At 57.0% G+C, this 20,235-nt stretch overlaps 1 protein-coding gene across 1 annotated transcript in view; it reads left to right on the top strand.

Moving 5' to 3' along the window:
* SLC38A10 (solute carrier family 38 member 10) overlaps window positions 1-20,235 on the top strand; it is a 46,590-nt gene that overhangs the window by 13,172 nt on the left and 13,183 nt on the right. Inside the window, 4 exon segments of the mRNA XM_042965767.1 lie at window positions 2,528-2,630; window positions 3,553-3,735; window positions 7,551-7,662; window positions 8,721-8,827. Of these exon segments, the coding sequence (XP_042821701.1) occupies window positions 2,528-2,630; window positions 3,553-3,735; window positions 7,551-7,662; window positions 8,721-8,827 (505 nt within the window).

Below are 20,235 nucleotides of genomic sequence, written 5' to 3'. Positions count from 1 at the left end.
GCTGTGGGCAACACAGAACAGCCCAAAACCATCTGATTCACACAGTCCCAAGCATTTTGCCAAAACTGAGCTGTTCGTGTGAGAATATTTAAAAGGAAATTGCACAAACATTGACTTCCGACTGCCGCCGGGGCGCCTTCGGAGGGGTGTGCGCGTGCGCGAGCGTGCTTTCTCTCTGGCACACGGGGCTCTGTGAATGCAGATCAGGCGATTTCCAGAATTCCAGCAGCATTACCGTCCTCCCCGGATGACAAGAGCCAGTGATTCATGCCCGGTCGGAACGGTAACCCGCTCAAAAGAGAGGCGTAAATCCGGCACGGACGGGAAAAGACCATCAGTGCACGGGTGGGGGGGCGGGGGTGGGGGGCTGGCGGAGCAGCCCCCCACCCCCACCCCCCCGTAGCTCCGCTGGGCATGTATTGTGCCAATCGTAAACTAACGTGGCAGATAAATTTGCTCGTGCTGCTGTGTTTACACCACATGCGGGATCCAAATCGTCACTTCCCGCTTGCTGTCTCTCTTGGCAGCTCGGTTTCCCACCAGAACGTGCTCCACGCTTGCTGTTTAATGTCCCCATTATAATCGGTGACAGAAGTTACGTTCTCTTACCGCGTACCTAGTTACCGGTTGTCCTTTTTGTCTGTGAGTTTGCTTTTTAAAAAATAAACCCGTGGTTGGGCTTTTTGGTGATGGCCACGTAGCAGCCAGCGCACATCCTTTGGGTTTGGTTCTTAGGTCAGATTGTAGGTTCTGGAAGGGTGGTGGGCCCCCATCTTGTTCTGCTGCTTGCAGAGGGCGGCGGCCTGTAGATACGCCCACATTCTCCGTAGTGAGCGGCTGTTGGGGGGCGGGGGGGGGTGTCCATGGCGCTTTGAGAGCTCGGCGTGACCAATCTGCCGACGTCCCCATCCTTAACAACACGTGCGTCTGCCAAGGGCAGAGATAGAGCTCTCCCCTCTCACTGCATCTGTGCACCAGAGCGCGTGCAGGACGGGGGCCCCTGCCTGCCATTGCCAGGTGACCGCTAGGGGACCACCAGGCCCTTCCTGTGTGACTGGTCTCCTTCTTGCAGGGACGGGCCAGGTCTCTGCTTGGCCCTTGCTGTCTGGCCCTTTCTGGTCTGACTTCATAGTAACGAGTACCTGGTGCCGCACCACTAGGCTCCGGGGCCCGGAGAAGCAGCCGAGAGAACACTGAGCACAGAGAGGCCCGGAGCCGGTGGAGGCCGCTTGGCGGGGCGGGCGGTCTCGGTGCTCTCTGCGGAGGGCCGAGGTGGGGTGCCGTGGGTGTCTGTGGCTCCCACTGCCAGGGGCTTCTGGGGCACAGGCGGGATCAGAAGGGGCCACCGCCTTGGCCTTCCCACACCTGCTCGTGCCCACGTGCCGGGCACAAGCCCCTCCGCACAGTCCCTGCAGCTCCTGGTGTGTGCCGGGGGCCGCGGGAGGGAGGTCCCTGTCCGGGGGTCTGACCCCGCTCCCCCGAGTCGGCACTCGCCCGTGTGGACCCCGCCCCGGCCCGGGAGCTGCTCGGTGCCGAGACGTTTGTGTGGTGGCCCCCGCGTGTCCTCTGCCATGCGGAGGGGAAGGCGGCCGTACAGCGTGCCCCTGCCCACCGTGGGTGCCCTGACGGGACAGTGCACTCCAGCCGGGCCTTCTCACTGGTTTCCGCTGGCTTTTCGATGACGTTTCCTCTCGCTTTCTTGAAGGTGGTTTGGGGGGTTGGCTCCACTGACCGTTCTGCTTGTCCATTCATTGACGACGATCTTCTGTGTCCCGACGCACCCCTGCCAGCTGGCATCCTGCATTCGTGACCGCTGGCCGTGGCCCCCTTGCCCCCATCCTTACGCCACAGTGCATGGGATGGAGGGTGGCCACCTCTCCGTCATTCACCCCCAGGACAGTTCCATCCCTGCTGCCTTGTCTGGACGCCGCCCCCCCCCCCCCCCCCGCCCTGCAGCCTCCCCTCCCGGGGCCACACGCAGACCTCCCTGTCCCCCCCGCCTCTCCCCACCTGCTTCCCTCAGTGACTCTCTGTTCGCACGGAGCCCGGACGAGTCCCCCTCACACCCAGCAGCTCTGCACTCCTGGCCCTTGGACCGGCCCCGGTCACCGGCACTGAGGCGAGGGCAGGCGGCCCGGCCCCGCTTATGTTTGTTTAACTTTCTGTTCTTTTGACGGCAGTGCCCTGAACCGCTTCCTGTTTCTCCTGCGGGCGCGTGCTCTCCAGCACAGCCCAGCACTCCGCACGGGGGCCACACTCCTGCTCCAGCGGGACAGATGGCCTTTCATCCTGTGGCACTTGTGAAATGTTTACAGAGAGCTTGTTTGGGGGGGTGGGGGGGGCGCTCCGGGTGCAAGTGGCTGCAGTCCGCCGTCCAAACCGTGGTCAGCTGTGGCCCCGACTTACTGTGGTGGCGGGTGTGGTTGGAAGGTGCTGGAGACTCGACCGTGGACCTGGGAACTAGGGAGCCACGGGGCGTATGTATCTCTCTGGAATCTGCTTGTTGAAGTGGCTTGCGTTTATACAGCCAGGTTCTGCCCACCTACGACAGCCTGGACGAGCCGTCGGTGAAAACCATGAGCTCTATATTCGCCTCCTCCCTCAACGTGGTCACCACCTTCTACGTCACGGTAGGAGCCCTTTCGCGCCCTCTCCTGTCTCCCGCGTCAGGAACGGACTTGGCTCTTGGCCCCTTCCCCCCCATCCCCCTGTCCCCCCACCCGCCACCAGCCTGGCCCTTTGTTCCTTTCCCACCCAGTGCCCGGTGGCCACGGGACAGACCCCCTCAGCTCGGCTCCACGGCCACCCGCAAGGCCGCTCTGCCCTGGGCGGCGCTGCCGTCGCTCCTGTTCCGGGGGGCGTTTGGGCGTTGGGACCGTTCCCAGGTTGCACTGGCTGGGAGGCTCCTTCGACTTCTCCGAGACCTTTGCCAGTCAGCTGTGGAAGGGGGCATGTCTGTTAATAGAAACTAGAAAGTGTAAAATCGCGGAGGAAGAAAATAACCTCCGATTCCAGCCCCCAGGTGCCGTTACAGTTGACATTTCGGTAGATTTTTTTCCAGACTTCTTAGTGTTCCCATTTGTTCTGGTTTTCGCATCGCACACAAAATCATGGCTGTGCCGAGATCCCAGCTTGTTTCCCCGAGCCTCGCGGCTTCCGCGTCGTGTCGGTTTCTGCAGATGGTCCACACAGATTGTCGTCCACGCGGTGGCCGCTGTGTCCGTCCTCGGGCGAGCACGGTGTGCCCCACGGCTCCCGGGTTTCGGTTTTGCACCAGATGAAGACCGGCCGCCGTGCGGGGCCTGCGGGGCGTCCGGAGGCTTCCTTCCGCTGGGGCGGCTCCGCTTCCCCGGTGCCTGCTGTCCCTGCGGGAAGCTCCCGGAGCCTCGGCAGAATTGAGCCTTCCGGTCGCGGGGCGGGGGGGCGGTTTGCGAGCCAGAGTCCGACGTGCGCCATGGGCTTGCCGGAGCTGCTTGTGCAGGGTTCTGTGGCCGCCTCCGGGGGTGGGGAGCACGGCCCCACCTCCCGCCCTCCGCCGCTGTCCTTCCACAGGTGGGCTTCTTCGGCTACGTGAGCTTCACCGAGGCCACCGCGGGCAACGTGCTGATGCACTTTCCCTCCAACCTGGTGACGGAGATGATGCGCGTGGGCTTCATGATGTCGGTGGCCGTGGGCTTCCCCATGATGATCCTGCCGTGCCGACAGGCCTTGAACACACTGCTCTTCGAGCAGCAGGTAAGGCTCTCGAGGCCCTTCGGACCGCACTTGGCCAGGGAAATACTTTCCTGATCTGAATCGTGTTCTCTTTTGTTGGCTTTTGCTCGGTCTTTTCTTTTCTAGGTGGTGGTAGGGGGAGCTTTTCCTAGTTAAAAATGGAAAAGCTTTGGGACACCCGGGTGGTTCAGGTGGTTGAGCGTCTGACCCTTGATTTCAGCTTGGGCCATGATCCCAGGTCATGGGATCGAGCCCTGCATTGGGCTCCATGCTGAGCGTGGAACCTGCTAGAGATTCCCTCCCTCCCTCCCTCTCTGTCTCTCTCTCTCCCTCCCCCCCCAGCTCATGTATTTGCACATGCGCGTGCTCTTTCTCTCTCTCAAAAAAAATTAAGTTAAAAAAATGGAAAAGCTTTGATTAAAGTGAAATCTTTTATAGGGACTTACCTTAATTAAAAAATAATTGTTATATATTTTATGTGTTTATTTTGAGAGAGAGGCACACGCGTGCACAGGAGAGGGGCAGAGAGAGCGGGAGAGAGAATCCTATGCAGGCATGTGCTGTGAGCACCGAGCCCGACCAGGGCTCCATCCTGCGAACTGTGAGATCGTGATCTGAGCTGAAATCAAGAGTCAGCACTCAGAACTAACTGAGCCACTAGGCACCTCGGAATTTCTTTAATGTTTATTCTTTTTTTTTTTTAATTAAAAAAACCAATTTTTAGGTTTACTTACTTTGAGAGAGACAGCACAAGCAGGGCAAGGGCAGAGAGAGCGGGGAACAGAAGATCCAAAGCAGGCTCTGTGCTGACAGCAGAAAGCCCGATGCGGGGCTTAAACCCACGAACCACGAGATCATGACCTGAGCCAAAGTCAGACGCTTAACCGACTGAGCCACCCAGGCGCCCCAAATGTTTATTCATTTTTGAGAGAGAGCGTGAGTGGGGTAGGAGCAGAGAGAGAGGGAGACACAGAATCTGAAGCAGGCTCCGGGCTCCAAGCTATCAGCACAGAGCCTGATGTGGGGCTCGAACCCACGAACCGGGAGATCATGACCTGAGCCGAAGTTGGACGCTCAAACGACTGAGCGACCAGGCACCTTGGGATTATTATTGCTATTACTTTTTTAAGCCAACTTTGGAGAGAAGAGCTGGAACGAAGGGGTCTGTTCACGTGGGGCGCGTGGAGAGTGTCTGGGCAGCGAAGGCCCGCTCCCGTGACTGTACAGCCCCCTGCTGTCATCCCCAAAACAGCGATGCAGCAGGAAACTGGGCCCTTGAAGCTGTGGAATGTGTGGGAACGTGGAAGAGCCACTTTGTGACGGTGGCCAGGTCGGCACTGGGGTCGGCGCCCGGTGCTCTCCATGCTGGTGGGACTTAAAGTTTCAGCAGTTTGACAGAAGCTTCCAGAAGAGGCCGAGTTTCGTTCACTTTCATGTGTGCACTCAGGGCCCTGCTTAGCCCTTTATGAGACGTTTTCCCGTGCGTGGGTTGGAACTGGAAGTTTCTCTCGGCTCTGTGTTGCCCAGTCAAAAACAGAAGTTCTGTGTCACAGTTCGTGCCCCAAGTTGTGGGAGTCCCCGTCCTCGGGAGCCCACAGCCTCGCAGCTTCTTTCGCAGCTTCTTTCCGTGGCCGTGTCTTGTGACTCTGGCCTGAGGTCCTTGAGTCCGGTGTGCGGTGTCAGCCAGGACTCCTGGTGGCCGCACAAGTTCCGCGTGAACTGCCGAGGCCGCAGAGCAGGTGGGGAGTTTGGGGTCTTGAACTCCAGGAGACGGGGGGTCCAGTAGCCAGATTGGGGAGGGCGGGCTGCCGGGGCCTCCAGAAGAGCTAGAGTGGGGCCTGCTGTCCACGTGGTTGGCATGCGCTCGAGGCGGCCACCCCCCCCAACCCCCCGCCCCCACCGGTGGTGCCACCAGAGACAGCACCTCGTGGCAGAGGCTGAGTCCTGAAGGACTGGCGGTCCTTCCACCTCCGGTTTGTCCCCCTCACCCCCCCGTCGTTCAGGTACCTGGGCGCCAGGCATGGCACGACGTCGCACTTTGTCCCTTGGGGGTGGTGGCTGGGTCGGCTCCCCGCCCCACCTCTGCACGGTGAGTTGCTCGCGTCCATCTTTCACGGTCTGTTGCCAACACCCGCTTAGTGTATGAGCGGCATTTGGGCCTCTGTATATAATGCATTTTTATCGTTTACATTATTTTTTTTAACGTTTATTTTGAGAGAGAGACAGAGCGCGAGCGGGAGAGGAGCAGAGAGAGAGGGAGACACAGAATCCGAAGCAGGCTCCAGGCTCCGAGCTGTCAGCCCAGAGCCTGTCGCGGGGCTCGAATCCACGAGCAGTGAGATCATGACCTGAGCCAAAGTCGGACACTTGACCTGCTAAGCCAGCCAGGCACCCCAATTTTTATCGTTTAAGAAGTAAAATCCATGGTGGCAGTAGAGGAAATGGTAAATCAAGGAAAAAAACTCAGGTGGCTGGGTGGCTCAGTCGGTCGAGCATCCCACTCTTGATTTCGGTTCAGGTCAGTATCCCGGGGTCGTGGGATCGAGCCCCACGTCGGGCTCCATGCTGAGCACAGACCCTGTTTGAGATTCCCTTTCTCCTCCTCACTGGCTTGTGCTCACGCCCCCCCCCCCCCCAAAACCAAAAATAAAGACAAATAAATAATTAAAAAGGTTCTCTCTCTCCCTCTGCCCCTCCCCCCCACTCGCATATTCTCTCTCTAAAATAAAAAATAAAACTTTCAAAAATGAAGAAAGAGACTTCATCTGTGTCTCTCCGTCCTCCCACAGATGACGTGGCAAGCGTGTGTCTCTTTAGAGTCCTTCCCTGAGTGCGCTCCCGTCTGCGAGTGCGTGTCTCCGTGGAAACCGCGAACACCTCCCCGCCCTTGCTCTGGGTCCCAGCTCTTGTGGGTGCTCCGGTCGTTGCGGGGCGTTCACGCGTGACCTCTCGGGGGTGACTCTGTCCCGACCTCCTCCGCACATGGAGCTTCCCCTTCCCCCCCTCATCTTGGAGTCCCGGGGAGGTTTCTAGGCAGGAGTTCTCGGGTCCAGAGGGGTAGCCCTAACACCCCCCCTCGCCAGACCAGGTGCGAGCCGTCCTCCTAAGCCGCTCAGAAAGTCGGGCTGCGGCCGTCCTAAGAAAGCCGCCTGTGTCAAGGTCTATTCTGGAAATCGGGTGCTTTGAACTTCTGGTTATGGAAGGTTCTGAGGCTCCCCCGGAGAGGTGTTTCCCAGCCCACGAGCGGGAACCGCGGTCGGCCCCTCCTGTGTGCCCAGCGCTGCTCTGGTGCGCGGGCCTTGGTTACACTGCGGTGTCCTTTCCTTCCTCTCGGGCTGCGTGTCCAGCGCCTGGAAGTGACAGTGGGTGGCACCGGGTGGCACGAGGGTGTGCCGGGAGCGGGCACCCGGGGGGTCCCGCTGCGCTCGCTCTGAAGCCATCAACCGGTGTCCGCGGGGCTGGGGCTGGGCTGGGCTCTGGTGTCCGTGCGGCCACCACGCGGTGCTGTTCTCCGTCTCTCCCGCGGGTTGCTCTAAAGGAAGACGGAAGGATTTGCCGCTCACGTGTCGAGAAACGGAGCTCTCCAGTTTCCCTTCCCCGCTGGACGTGAGGCGCAGCCTGTGCCTTCCTGGCGTCGCGCCGGTTTGGGTTTCTGGTTCCCAGTCATGTTGCCAAGCCGGGCGGTGCCGCGTTTGGAGCGCGGCTGGCGGCCTCGCCCTCGCCCTCACCCTCACCCGTCGGGGGCACAAGGCAGGGCCCTTTGAGGGCGTCCTGGCTGGAGCGCAGAGAGGAGATCAGTCACTTCGAAACCTTTGTTTTTGTTTTCTTTCACCCAGCAGAAAGATGGCACCTTTACCGCTGGGGGGTACATGCCCCCTCTGCGGTTTAAAGCGCTCACCCTCTCTGTCGTGTTTGGAACCATGGTCGGTGGAATCATGATCCCAAACGGTGAGTGTTGGGGGGAGGCTGCTCTGGGGCCCGATCTCTTGCCGGCTCTCTGCCTGTCCCCCGTCCTCCTGCGTCCCTGTGTTACGCGTAGGGACCCCGGAGCCGTCCCTGCCTGGAGTCTCATTCAACCAGGACACATCCCAGAGTCTCCTGCCACCCTCCCTGGTGTCCTAGAACAGTCTAGACACTCAGTGAATCTTTGGCACCCCAAGAAAAGCGTGGGACGAACGTCTCAGCTTCAGGGAACCACAAGCACATGCAGAAACCTGAGCAGTTGAGCCCTGGGTGGAGATGGAGGTGTGGGGACGCAGGCCCGGTTTGTGGAAACGAGGGGCTACGGTAGCTCTGTGCTCTTGACTCCCGGTTTTGATGACACATCACCGAGGGAGGACCTGAGCGGGGTCTGAGCTCTCAAACGCGTTCTCCCGGACACACAGAGCTTCCTGCCATCGGATACCCGGCGGGGCCTGCGTGCGCTCCCCCCAGGTAACCGGCCAGGCGTCCGCCCTCCACGCGTCCTGGCTTCCACACACGTCCGAGGACCCGTCCTGCTCCGTCTCTCGCCGAGCGAGGCGGAGGGGGTGGTGATTTAAGATGAGCCATCCGAGAAGCCCCTGCTGGACGCCCACGTGCTCTGGGAGGAACCAGGGCGGTGCTCTCGGGGCTCGCTTTGGGCCGGACCCTACGGAGAGACGCCCGCCCCTGCCTCGCCAAGGCCCACACGGTCGAGGGAGGGAGCCGCGTTGGCCCCGTTTCACTGGCCAGGAACTGAGGTGCACGCAGCATGGAGCTAGCCTGAGACTCCACGGCCGGGAAGGCGTGGCCTCTTGGCCTCTGGTTCTCCTAGGGCCGCCGGCCCCACGCCGTGCCCCCCTGTAGCCTCGGACGGCGTCCCCTTCAGTGTGGCTGTGGGCACGGGAGGGGTGCCTCCGCTCCCACTCGTGTTCTGGAGGCGTGCGTGGCAAGGGGCTTGCTCGCCTGGGCCTGCCGAGAGCTTTCATTCGGTCCCTTGCCGGAGCCGCTGGCCCTCACCCCTCCCTGTTGCTTCCTGTTCCCAGTGGAGACGATCCTGGGCCTCACGGGCGCCACGATGGGAAGCCTCATCTGCTTCATTTGTCCGGCTCTGATCCATAAGAAAACCCACAAGAACGCCCTTTCCTCCCAGGTGAGTGTGGCTCGGCCCCACGGGCTGGGTCTGGGCTCGGGGCGAGGCGGGGGGTCGTGCTGTCCCACGAGGGCTTCTCAGGAGGCGAGGTCCTTGGTCCGGATGGCGCAGGAGGCACAGGGTCAGGCCACATACCGCTGCCATGCGGACGTGGGGAGGTTCCCGGGGGCCAGGTGTGTGTGTCGCACCAGCTTCCTCAGCCGAGCGCCGAATACCGGAGCGCTTTTGTGAGACCGTGTGTCTGGACGGTGAGTGGCGCTTCCGTGAGTGCGTGTGTGCTGCACGCTTCGCACCCCTCCCCCAGCTCCCCCCTCCCCACCCCCCCCCCGCCGCGGCGCCCCCACTGTCTCCCTGGACCGCGTGATGGGGTGCCCTCTGCCGCGTGGAGACAACTGTGACGACTGTGTGTGTGCCCGAGTGCTGGGATAGACTTGCCTCTTGCCAACCTGGTAGGGGCTTGCTGAGTTCTTCCCCTCCGGTGTGGTTTGGTGACTGTTTCAGGAGTACCGTGTACTATGCATACAGCAGAGCTCCTAATTCTCTGCGCACAGCCTGACCCCTTGCTAAGTGAACCCAGCCACAGAGCCACTGTCCGTGGCAGGTTTAGAACATTCCAGCACTCGAAGGCTCCCTGGGGTGACTCACAGTCTTTCCCCTCCAAAGGTTACTGCTCGTCTGTCTTCTGACCTCTTGGAAAAACCTTGCGTGTCTTCGAGTTGGGGTAAATGGAGTCTAACAATGCGTGTTTCTGTACGTCTGGCCTCCTTACCCAAGCGTCACATCTGTGGCCAGCTGTGTCGCCGCGGGGTCGGGCAGCTTGCCTCTTCTTGCAGCGTGACATCGCATGGTTCCCCCAGGGCAGACGGTGGGACCCTCCACGAGACTCTTCTGTGATGTGCGTGCAGCACGTCGGTGATTCACTGAGGCAGGAGTAGCGGGTCCCGGGCTTACGTCCCCCCCGGCTTCGGCAGCTTTCGCCAAACTTCTGCCAGTTTTCCAAAAGTGGTCTTCTGGCCCCACATTAGAATTCCAGTTGCTTCTGCATCTGCTGTCCTGGTCACAGATGCTAGTCCTTCCGAGGGCTGTGCGGTGGCACCTCGTGTGGGTTTTAACTTGCAGTTCCCATGGGGCGTCTGCATGGCTCAGTCAGTTGAGCGACCAACTTTGGCTCAGGTCACGATCTCACAGTTTGTGAGTTCGAGCCCCGCGTCGGGCTCTGTGCTGACAGCTCAGAGCCTGGAGCCTGCTTCGGATTCTGTGCCTCCCTCTCTCTCTGCCCCAACCCACTCGCATTCTGTCTCTCTCTCTCTCAAAAATAAATAAACATCAAAAAAGTTAAAAAACAAATTTGCAGTTCCCAGATGACTAGTGGTGTTGAGCCCCCTCACATGGGCATGTCCGCCGTGGGAGCCTCTGTGACTGCCTTTCACGTCTTGTCCCGTTTCAGCTAGTGGGTTGTTGGCCTTTCTTTTTATAAACAGTTTTTTTTTTTATTTTAAAAATTTAATTTAGTTTATTTATTTTAGAGAGAAAAAGAAAGTGGCACAAGGGACATAGGGGGAGAGAGAGAGAGAGAGGGAGAGAGAGTGCAGAGCCGGAATCGGGGCTCGAGCTCACGAACCGTGAGATCATGACCTGAGCCGAGGTTGGATGCTTAACCGACTGAGCCACCCAGGCGTGCTGTCTTTCTCTTAATGATTTTGTGGAAGTTCTTAGAAGATTCCGGATCTAAATCTTTTCTCAGAAATACCTACTGCAGATGTTTTCGCTCTTGGCGACCTTTTCACTTTCTTCATGATACCTTTTGACCAACAGCTGTTCTTAATTTTTTTCTATTTTTTTTTTTTAACATTTATTTTTTTAATTTTTGAGACAGAGAGAGACAGAGCATGAGCGGGGGGAGGAGCAGAGAGAGAGGGAGACACAGAATCCGAAGCAGGCTCCAGGCTCTGAGCTGTCGGCACAGAGCCCAACGCGGGGCTCGAACTCACGAACCGTGAGATCATGACCTGAGCCGAAGTCGGACGCTTAACCGACCGAGCCACCCAGGCACCCCCAGCTGTTCTTAATTTTAGTGTACTTCAGTTTGTCACCCTTCTTTTGCTGGGTGCTTTTTATGTGCTGTTTTAGAAACGTGTGCTCACTGCAGGGTCCTACGGATAGCCTCCCGTGTTAGACTCTGGAAGCTTTTATCATTCACATTCAGACGCACACTCTGTCTGGAACGGATGGGGAGGTAGGGTGAGGGCTTCTAGCTGATTGCACCCTCTGTCCCCGCCACTGAGGTGGCCCTGCTATCACCGGTCACCTGTGCCCTCAGGGGACTGCCGGGGACGCCTCTGGGGCTGGTCTGTCCGGCTGTCCTGGTGCTGGCGTGGCCCTGCTCCGAGTGCGGGGGCTTTACAGTGAGTCTGCACGTCAGGCAGCGGGAGCTCCTTCCTTCGTTCTTCTGCAAGGGGGTCCCCGCTGTCTCTGTGTCAGTTTTCAGCCCCCTCCACACAGCCGTGTTGGGTTTCGATGGGGTTGCAGCAAACCATAGACACAAGAACCGCTACCGCCCTTCACGGCACAGCGTTTCCTCATTTTCGTTCTGTCTTCTTTGCCCACGGTTTCTCTTTAGATTTCCAGACCTTTGGGGTTCCTGGTAACCTTTTGTACTACTGTTTTCAAGCACGATCCCCTTGCGGTCGGAGAACATACGCTGAAGAACTTGAATTTCAGCGCTTTGACATTTCTGAGGCCTGTTTTGTGTCCCAGCACGTGGTCTTCTCCAGTGGATGCTCAGGGCCTGTGGGTGGTTAGACCGTTTACTGACTGCGATTTTCAGATCTTACGTGGTCTTGCTCGTTTTTTGACCTCGTGTATCAGTTAAGGGAAAGATAGGACAAGTCAGGCCGTAATTGTAGGTTTGTTTATTTCTCCTTTTAGGTGTATCAGTCTTTGCTCTTTATCTTGAAGCTATGTTATTAGGAGCATATCATTTTAGGCTGGTTGTTTCTTGTTAAAACTAACCCTTTTTGGGGCGCCTGGGTGGCTCAGTCAGTTGAGCAGCCAGCTTCAGCTCAGGTCATGATCTCGAGGTTCGTGAGTTCGAGCCCCGCATTGGGCTCTCTGCTGTCAGTGCAGAGCCCGCTTGGGATCCTCCGTCCCCGCTCTGTCTCTGCCCCTCCCCTGTTTGTGCTCTCAAAAATAAACAAACATTTAACTTTTTTTTTTTTTTTTTAAACCCAACTAACCCTTTTTCCTGTGAAATGTCTCTTTTTATCTTTGGGACTGCTTCTGTCCTTAAAGTTGGTCTTGTCTGATATAGCGTGACTAACTTGACTTTGCTTTGGATTAATATTTACACAGTATAGTTTTCTATCCTTTTTTGATCTCTCTATGCTTTTTATATCTGTGGTATGTCTTAGATAACAGCATGTAGTTGGCTTTTGTAGTGTTTTGTTTTTATCCAGTTTGTTAATAAGAGTATTTAAGATTAAAAAAAAAAAAGAGTAAGATTTTTTTTTTTTTTAACATTTATTTATCTTTGAGAGACAGAGAGAGACAGAGTGTGAGCAGGGGAGGGGCAGAGAGGAAGGGAGACACAGAATCCGAAGCAGGCGCCAGGCTCCAAGCTGTCAGCACAGAGCCTGAGGCAGGGCTCGAACCTACAAACCATGAGATCATGACCTGAGCCGAAGTCGGATGCTTAACTGACTGAACTACTCAGGCACCCCAAGATTTTTTTATAGGGAATATAATTACTGATTTGGGGGGGATTAAAACTTCCATCTTACTCTTTGTTTTTTATTTGTCCTATCTGTTCTTTTTTTGTTTGTTTCTTTCTTGCTGACTTTTGGATAAGTCAGGCATTTTAAGTATTCGTCTTTTTTTTTTTTTTAATTTTTTAATGTTTATTTTTTTGAGAGAGAGATGGAGTGTGAGCAGGGGAGGGGCAGAGAGAGAGGGAAACACAGAATCCAGAGCAGGCTCCAGGCTCTGAGCTGTCAGCACAGAGCCCGATGCGGGGCCGAACCCCTGAACCACGAGATCATGACCTGAGCCAAAGTCGGACAATTAACCGACTGAGCCACCCAGGTGCCCCTTAAGTATTCACCTTTTTATTTTTCTCTTAGCTGGAGTTGCACATCTCTGTTCTAATGGTTATACAAGGCAGTTTAATATGGATCTTAGAGTTGGCTATAAATTATTTTTACCATTTCCCGGATAAGACAAGTATCCCATGATATTTTGCCTCGGTTTACCTTCCTTTAGCCTTTGGTGCTGTTGTTTTTGTGTATTTTAGTTTTAAAACTTCTTTTTTATGTGTATTTTAATTACATATACATTTTAAACATCACAAGATACCGTTACTGTTTTAAGTTGTCAGTGTTATTTATATTGATCCTTTGCAGCCTCTTGGTTTTCTGTCACTTGGTCCTGTCTTCTGGTGTGCTTGGTAGTTTCTGTTTGAGAACTGGTAGAGATTCTGAAAGATGCTGCCTTCCAGCAGACAGAGGATGGGCAGGAGGCCCGTATTCAGTTGAGGTGAGTCTGTTTGTGGTTTGCCTCACTCCTAGGGCACAGCCCTTCCAGGGTCTCAGCTCAACGCCATCGCCCTCACACTGCTAAATTCTCCGCTTAGCTTTGATTTTCTTGGCAGGTGCTCCTTGCGCCTCTCTGCGTAGCTGGTAGCTGGCATGTGCCTTGGGGAGAACTGCACGTGGGGTATGGGTGCCCTTCTCCAAGGATGGGGGCGCTTGAGTTCTGGATGCTGGAGCGCCCACACCCCTAGCCCCTGGTGCCCGCCTTGCATGTTGTGCCAGCTCCAGGCTGCTGCTCTCTTGCCTGGTGCTCAGTGCCACGGGTCGGGAGGAGCTGGGGCCTCTGTGCTGGCCTCCATCCTCACGGGCAGTCTCAGTGGCCCAGGTTGTCTGCCGCTATCTTCAACTCGGTGATTTTAGTGAGTTCTGGGAATTAACTAGCCCATGACTGCCAGATTGCACACGTTTTTTCCTTCATCAAGTCCCAGAGCTTTAGTCCCTCAGACTCTTATAAGGGAAAAAAGTCATTGTTAGAAAGGCCCACCTCTCAGTATGATTTTTAAAAATTCTTTTCCTCGGTTCTAGTACTGTCATGACTTCGTTTTTTTCCCCTTTGAATCTTTGATCATCTGTGTCTTATTTTGGGGTAAGAAGCAAAGCCAACTCATTAGCTGTCGCTCTGTCCCCGACGTGCCATGTTACTGCTCCCACGTATATAGATGCTTGCGTGTGCATGGGCCTCACGTGGGACTTGCATTCAAAGGTACCGCTGGTGGGGGTGCCTGCGTGGCTCAGTCAGTTAAGCCTCCCACTTCGGCTCAGGTCATGATCTCATGGTCTGTGAGTTTGAGCCCCACGTCGGGCTCTGTGCTGACAGCTCAGAGCCTGGAGCCTGCTTCGGATTCTGTGTCTCCTTCTCTTTCTGCCCTTCCGCCTCTCATGTGCACGTGCGCACTCTCTCTCTCTATCTCTCAAAAATAAATACACATTAAAAAAATTTTAAAAAACAACAAAAAAGTATCTCTGGCCTGCCCTGTCGTGCAGCCATCCACGCTGCTTGCTGCCATGGCCCCTGGTAGCACAGGGGCCCCTGCACTGTGACGCATCGTTCTGGAGACTTTTTTTAAAATTTGGATCCAACTATTTTTTTTAAGGCGTATTTATTTTTAGTAATCCTACACCCAGTGTGGGGCTTGAACTCAACCACCCTGAGATCAAGAGTCACATGCCCACCCCCGTGGCCTCCTGACTGAGCCAGCTAGGCACCCTGCCCTGGAAACGTTTTAATTCTGATCTCTTGTCCTCATTCTTATTAATGACGTTTCTGGATGTGCTCGCCTGTGCATTTTCCATATGAATGTTCGAATTAGCCGATCTGACTCTTAACAAAACTAAATCCAGCTTTTTGGTTTTTGGTCGAGTTGGAATTCACTGAAACTGTAGGTTAATTTGGAAAGTGCCATCTTTCCGCTCTAGCTGATGTGCAGTGTGTACGGAGCAGCCTTCCTGGGCGTCCCAGGGTGTGGTGTCCTGTCCGCCTCTCCCAGGCTGTCCCGTGCGTCTGCGCCACCCGGATCTCCTTTTCTGCAAAAGCTCTTCTCCCTGCTTGTGTGTAGGGGCCTGTCCCCTTCACATGCCAGCTCTTTTACCCACCGTACAGGGTCTCTGATAATCTCACCTCCTCCTTTCCAGGGGTTACGACTTCTCTTTCCTCGTGTGCGTGTCCTGCCCCTCTGGCCGTGGTGCTGGCAGTGGGCGGGGCTGGCAGTGGGAGGAGTGGCAGTGGGAGGAGTGGCAGTGGGAGGAGTGGCAGTGGGCGGGGCTGGCAGTGGGCGGGGCTGGCAGTGGGAGGAGTGGCAGTGGGCGGGGCTGGTAGTGGGCGGGGCTGGCAGTGGGAGGAGTGGCAGTGGGAGGGGCTGGCAGTGGGAGGGGCCTCCTCCCTCAGCGGGGACAGCTCCTGGTCTTTAACCGGTGAGCCTGGTGCTGGCTGTGGCTTCGTGCATGGAGAATTCCATACATTCACACACCTCTGCACATACACCTACATAAACACACACGGAATCGTGGCAGAGAAGCCCCTCTCTGTGCCTGCTTTACCGTGTTTTTTTAATTTTTTTTAACATCTATATATTTAGTTATTTTTGAGAGAGAAAGAGAGAGCAAGTAGGAGAGGGGCACAGAGAGAGGGAGGCAGAATCCCAAGTAGGCTCCAGGCTCTGGGCTGTCAGCACAGACCCTGATGTGCTGCTTGAAGCCACGAACTGTGAGATCATGATAAATTTTTTTTTAATGTTTATTTATTTATTTTTGAGAGAGAGAGAGAGAGCCAGCAAGTAGGGGAGGGTATGGTTTTTTAAATCCAGAGAGCACATTGAATTGTATTAACCATTTGTGGAGAAGGTGGTTAAGTTTCTCCCTCTGACTTAGCGCCCTGGTGAGTTGTATCACAAGTCAGTTCTGGAGTGGACCATCTGACCGTGGCATCCCTTTCACCTGCTGCTGCCTTTTGTTTGCGTTTTATTTCCGAACATGTAGCTTTCACATGTTGAGGAAAACATCTCCCAAGGGACGCGCTTGGAAATGTGGCTGGAGGTCGGTGCGCATAGACCTGGGGCCCTGGGGGCACCTGCTTGGCTCCCGTCTCCTTTCTGTCCCAGGAGCTCCAGGTGCTGCTCCTGTCAAAGGCACAGACTGGGCATCGGGCCCAGGGTCCGCTCTCCCCAGCCCACCTGAGTGCTCCTTGACACAACAGTGCTTGTCCCTGGACACCGGCCTAGACAGGAGCTGGACTGGGGGTGCGTGGGTGATGGGTGTGTCGGGGCGGGGCTGCAGAAAGTCCCAAAAGAAGGAGTGTCCTGAGAAACATTCTGGAAGGAGGAGCAAGGACTATGCAAACACCATGAGCCCTTAGTGAATAGAAAAGGAACATTATCTGCCATAGTGCATTCATTCTTTATCTTGAGAATCAGAGACTACATTAGAGTGTCTGTCCGGTCCTGACCTAGGTGGAGGGTTCTGGAATTGGCGCGCTGCGTCCTGGAAGCCAGCAGGGGGCTCAGGAGCCATGGGAGGGGCCCCCGGAAGAGAGCAGAGGTTCTGCGGGCGCCCAGGGCACGGCCTGTGCAGCTCACCGGTGCAGCCGTTCTCCGGGCGCCCAGCGGGTGGCAGCTGACCCAGGCAGGGCCAGAAGGTTGGCTCTGTGCTCCTGGAAGGGCGCGAGTGAGTCAATGCACACCGAGTCTTGGGTTCCAGTGAGTCACCCCACGTTGCCTGCTGACCTCGACCGGAGCCCGACACCGGAGACCCTCCGGCTGGGATCTGTGGGCTGGGGCCGGAGTGCCCGTCAGACACTGGCCGTGCTGACCCGGAGACCAGAACCAGGGCGCGTGGCCGCAGGCTGGCCCGAGCCCGTCTCCAGGTGTGTGTTCATCCTTGAGGTGCAGAATTTGAGCCTGTGTGTTGTTCACATAGGCTTCCATGTGCGAAGCAAAAGGGAACCTTTTCCGTGCCCCTGGGTGCCTTTCTCTCTGAGTCCGGGACCTCAGCAGATCTGGAGGTTACAGGTCACCACTTGAGGGGTGCTCCGGGACATCATGTCACGTGTGGCCCCCAGGCCAAGCTCCTGGTGTTGCCAAGCCTGGGCCGAGCCCTCAGAATGTCTTTTTTTTTTTTTTTTTTTTAATTTTTCTTTAATGTTTGTTTATTTTTGAAAGGGAGAGACAGAGTGCGAGTGGGGGAGGGGCAGAGAGAGAGAGGGAGGCACAGAATCCAAAGCAGGCTCCAGTCTCTGAGCTGTCAGCACAGAGCCGGATGCGGGACTCGAACTTACAAACAGTGAGATCAGACCTGAGCTGAAGTCAGACGCTTAACCAACTGAGCCACCCAGGCGCCCCAAGCCCTCAGAATGTATTGTGTCTGTCTCCTCCTGGTGGCCCGGCAGTGGGACTGTGAAGTCAGAAGGCTGGCCCACTGGGCACACTTGTGAGCTTTATCCTGTTGGACGCACACAGGGCTAGACCCGGAAGGGGCTGGGCTTGGGGCTTCCGGGCTGAGGCTGAGCTCCAGGGACTGGAACTCCCTACTCCCATCTTAGGCCGTGCGCCCCTACACCGCTGCTCCCTGTCTCTCTGCTCCTGGCCCAGATGGCACAGAGCTCGGCTCCTTCCTCCAGGAGCAGGGCCCCTTATCCGGGACTTTAGAGCACCGCCATCATTCCTGTTTGCACATTCCGTATCCAGCCTCCAAAGGCCCCGGGAGCCCTGGGCCTCGTAGAGCTAGCTCCAGGCTGTGCTCGTGGGCCTGTGGTCAGCACGTACTTGTCATGGCTGCCTCGGGGGACTTGGGCGGCACCTGTGCCCTTTCCCAGTGCCCGGCCCACCTGGGGCGCCCGGCACCGTCGTGTGGCCGTGTTCCTGCTCCTTCCTTGGCTCCGGCCGACTCTTGCCTCCAACGTTCCTGCTCGCAGATGGTGGTCTGGTCACCACGTGAGCCATCTCCCTGTGGACCAAAACTTGCCTGGTGTCCGGTGTGGTCCCCCAGTGTCCTCACTGGCACCCGTGTGTGCCATTAATCTCGCGGCTTCCCCGAAGCGGGAGCGGCTCTGACTTCCCTGCCCCGGGGCTTCTGTGGGCCTGTGGTGTTTCTCCAGAGGAAAGGTGAGGGTGGAGAGCTGAGATGTGTGGCTCCTCACAGAGCCTCTGGCCGGTCCCGCGGGCTGCTCACGCTGGGGACAGCGGTCGGCTGGCGAGTGCCCCGCAGGGCCCGGGGCTGGCGTGCAAACCAGGTGTGTCAGGAGACGGGCGGGGTCTCGGTGACTGCCGCTGGGTGGGGAGCGTGGGTGGAGCTTTGGGCCATGTCCTACGAGGGGGGGACTTGGGACGTCCAGGCCGGTGGCGGGGCAGGTGTCTGCTTGGGACCCAGTGGAGCTGAGCTTGTTCTCTGGAACCTCTTGGTCCCATGCAGTCCCTCCTTTATAAAGCAACCTTAAGTTGTCGCCTGTCAGTCTTCTTTGGGAAGCTCGGCTGTCTCCCGGTACTGGTGGAGTTGACGTTTTTTATTTTTATTTTTATGTTTCTGTTTTTGGTTTTTATCTTATTCAAAAAAAAATTTTTTTTTTATTTTTTTTAAGTTTTTTTATTTATTCATTTTGAGAGAGACAGAGTGAGCAGGGGAGGGAGGGAGAGAGAGGGAGAGAGAGAATCCCAAGCAGGCTCTGCACCATCAGCGCAGAGCCTGACGTGGGGCTCGAACTCACGAAACCATGAGATCATGACCTGAGCCGAAACCGAGAGCTGGATGCTCAACTTACTGAGCCACCCAGGTGCCCCCCCAAAAAATTTTTTTTAATGCTTATTTATTTTTGAGAGAGAGAAGGTGCGAATGGGGGAAGGGAAGAGAGAGACGGAGACCTAGAATCCGAAGCAGGCTCCAGGCTCCGAGCTGTCGGCACAGAGCCCGACGGGAGGCCTGAACTCACGAGCTGAACTGTGAGATCATGACCCGAGCCGAAGTGGGAAACTTAATCGACTGAGCCACCCAGGCACCCATGTTTTTTATTTTGTGTGGGGTATTTTTCTTTTAAGCCTAGAAAGCAGAGTGTTACAGTAAGTCCTTCCAAGTCACGGGGGAAATGACTTTGGTCGTTTCTGGACACCACCTTTGCTCCACGAATCTTACCTTCCCGGAAAGATGTCGTGTGCTAAAGCTGAGCATACTCAAGCAGGGTATGAGCATACTTGGGGGGGGGGGGGGGGGCGAGGTCACGGTCAGGCCCTCTTGACCCCAGTCTGCAGATGGCTTCTCCTGCCTCCCAGATCTTGCACGTACCTCGAGTAGCCCCACTGCACTTGACTGCGGCAGGTGGGTGGGGGGTCGCTTCTGGGGGGCTCTGGGAATCCAAAGGCCCCCCCGAGCCACAGCCGACCTCGGAAGCATGGCCTGCACTTGGCCTGTGGGAGCGCCGAACGAGCAGGGTGTTTGGAGCGGCGGGGCAGAGGTGGACCTGTCCTGGAGGCTCTCCCGTCGCTCTCGCCCACCCTGGTGAGTGGGGCCTTTCCTCCTGGGACCGCCCCTTCTCCAGCCGTGTCGGACCCAGAAAGGCTCACTGGTTATTCTGAACGGATACATTTTAGAGTCGACGGACGTGCCCTTCAGAAAAAGATACTGAGTCCTGGCTCAGAGTGCGTGCAGGTGAGTGGCAGGCTCTCCCTGGCTCCTGGGGCAGGTCGCCCCGCGGGCTCCTCCCCCGCGGACTCTGCAGGACCAGAGTTCCTGCTCCCCGGGGAGAGCCTGGTGGGCCGGGCGCAGGCAGGGCAGAAATAGCAGCATCCACTGCTGTGGCGGCACAAATACCGCAGCGTTGGTCCGACGTGTGCGTGTCTTAGAACAGCTGCAGGAGGAGACGGCCTCATAGAATGTGGGGTTTGTCGTACTGAATTACTGAGGGCAGCGTCTGTGATGAGCCGCGGCTCCTTCACGGGAGGGACGGGGTCGGGGACGAGGCCCCCCCCGGCCGTCAGCAGCGCCTCCAGCACCGCAACCTGGGCGGCCCCGATGGCACCCTCCTCTGAAGAGGTCGCGGAGCCGCCGCCTCCATGGCTTTCTCTCCGTCTGTGCCAGCGGCCCTGGGCTCGTCCAGCTCAGTGGGTGACGCTGGAGGCGGACGATCGCACCCGGGCTGTGCGGAGCCAGGCCCTCAGGGGCCTGGGCCCTCTGCAAGGTCGTTGGGTGAGGGGTGGGAGGCGCAGGCGCCCCCTTCGAGTCGGTGACGGGGCCTCACCTCTGCAGCCACAGGTGCACGGGTCTGGCTTGGGGGTCGGCTGTCTGCAGGCCGCCCTCAAGCTGCCCTCACGAGGCCCCCAGCCCGCCCTCCCCCCCACCGCC

Source organism: Panthera tigris, chromosome E1 (genome assembly GCF_018350195.1).
Source record: "Panthera tigris isolate Pti1 chromosome E1, P.tigris_Pti1_mat1.1, whole genome shotgun sequence".
Classification (NCBI taxonomy): Eukaryota; Metazoa; Chordata; class Mammalia; order Carnivora; family Felidae; genus Panthera; species Panthera tigris.
The sequence above is the reverse complement of the archived record's forward strand: the minus strand, read 5'-3'. Positions and strand labels throughout refer to the sequence as shown.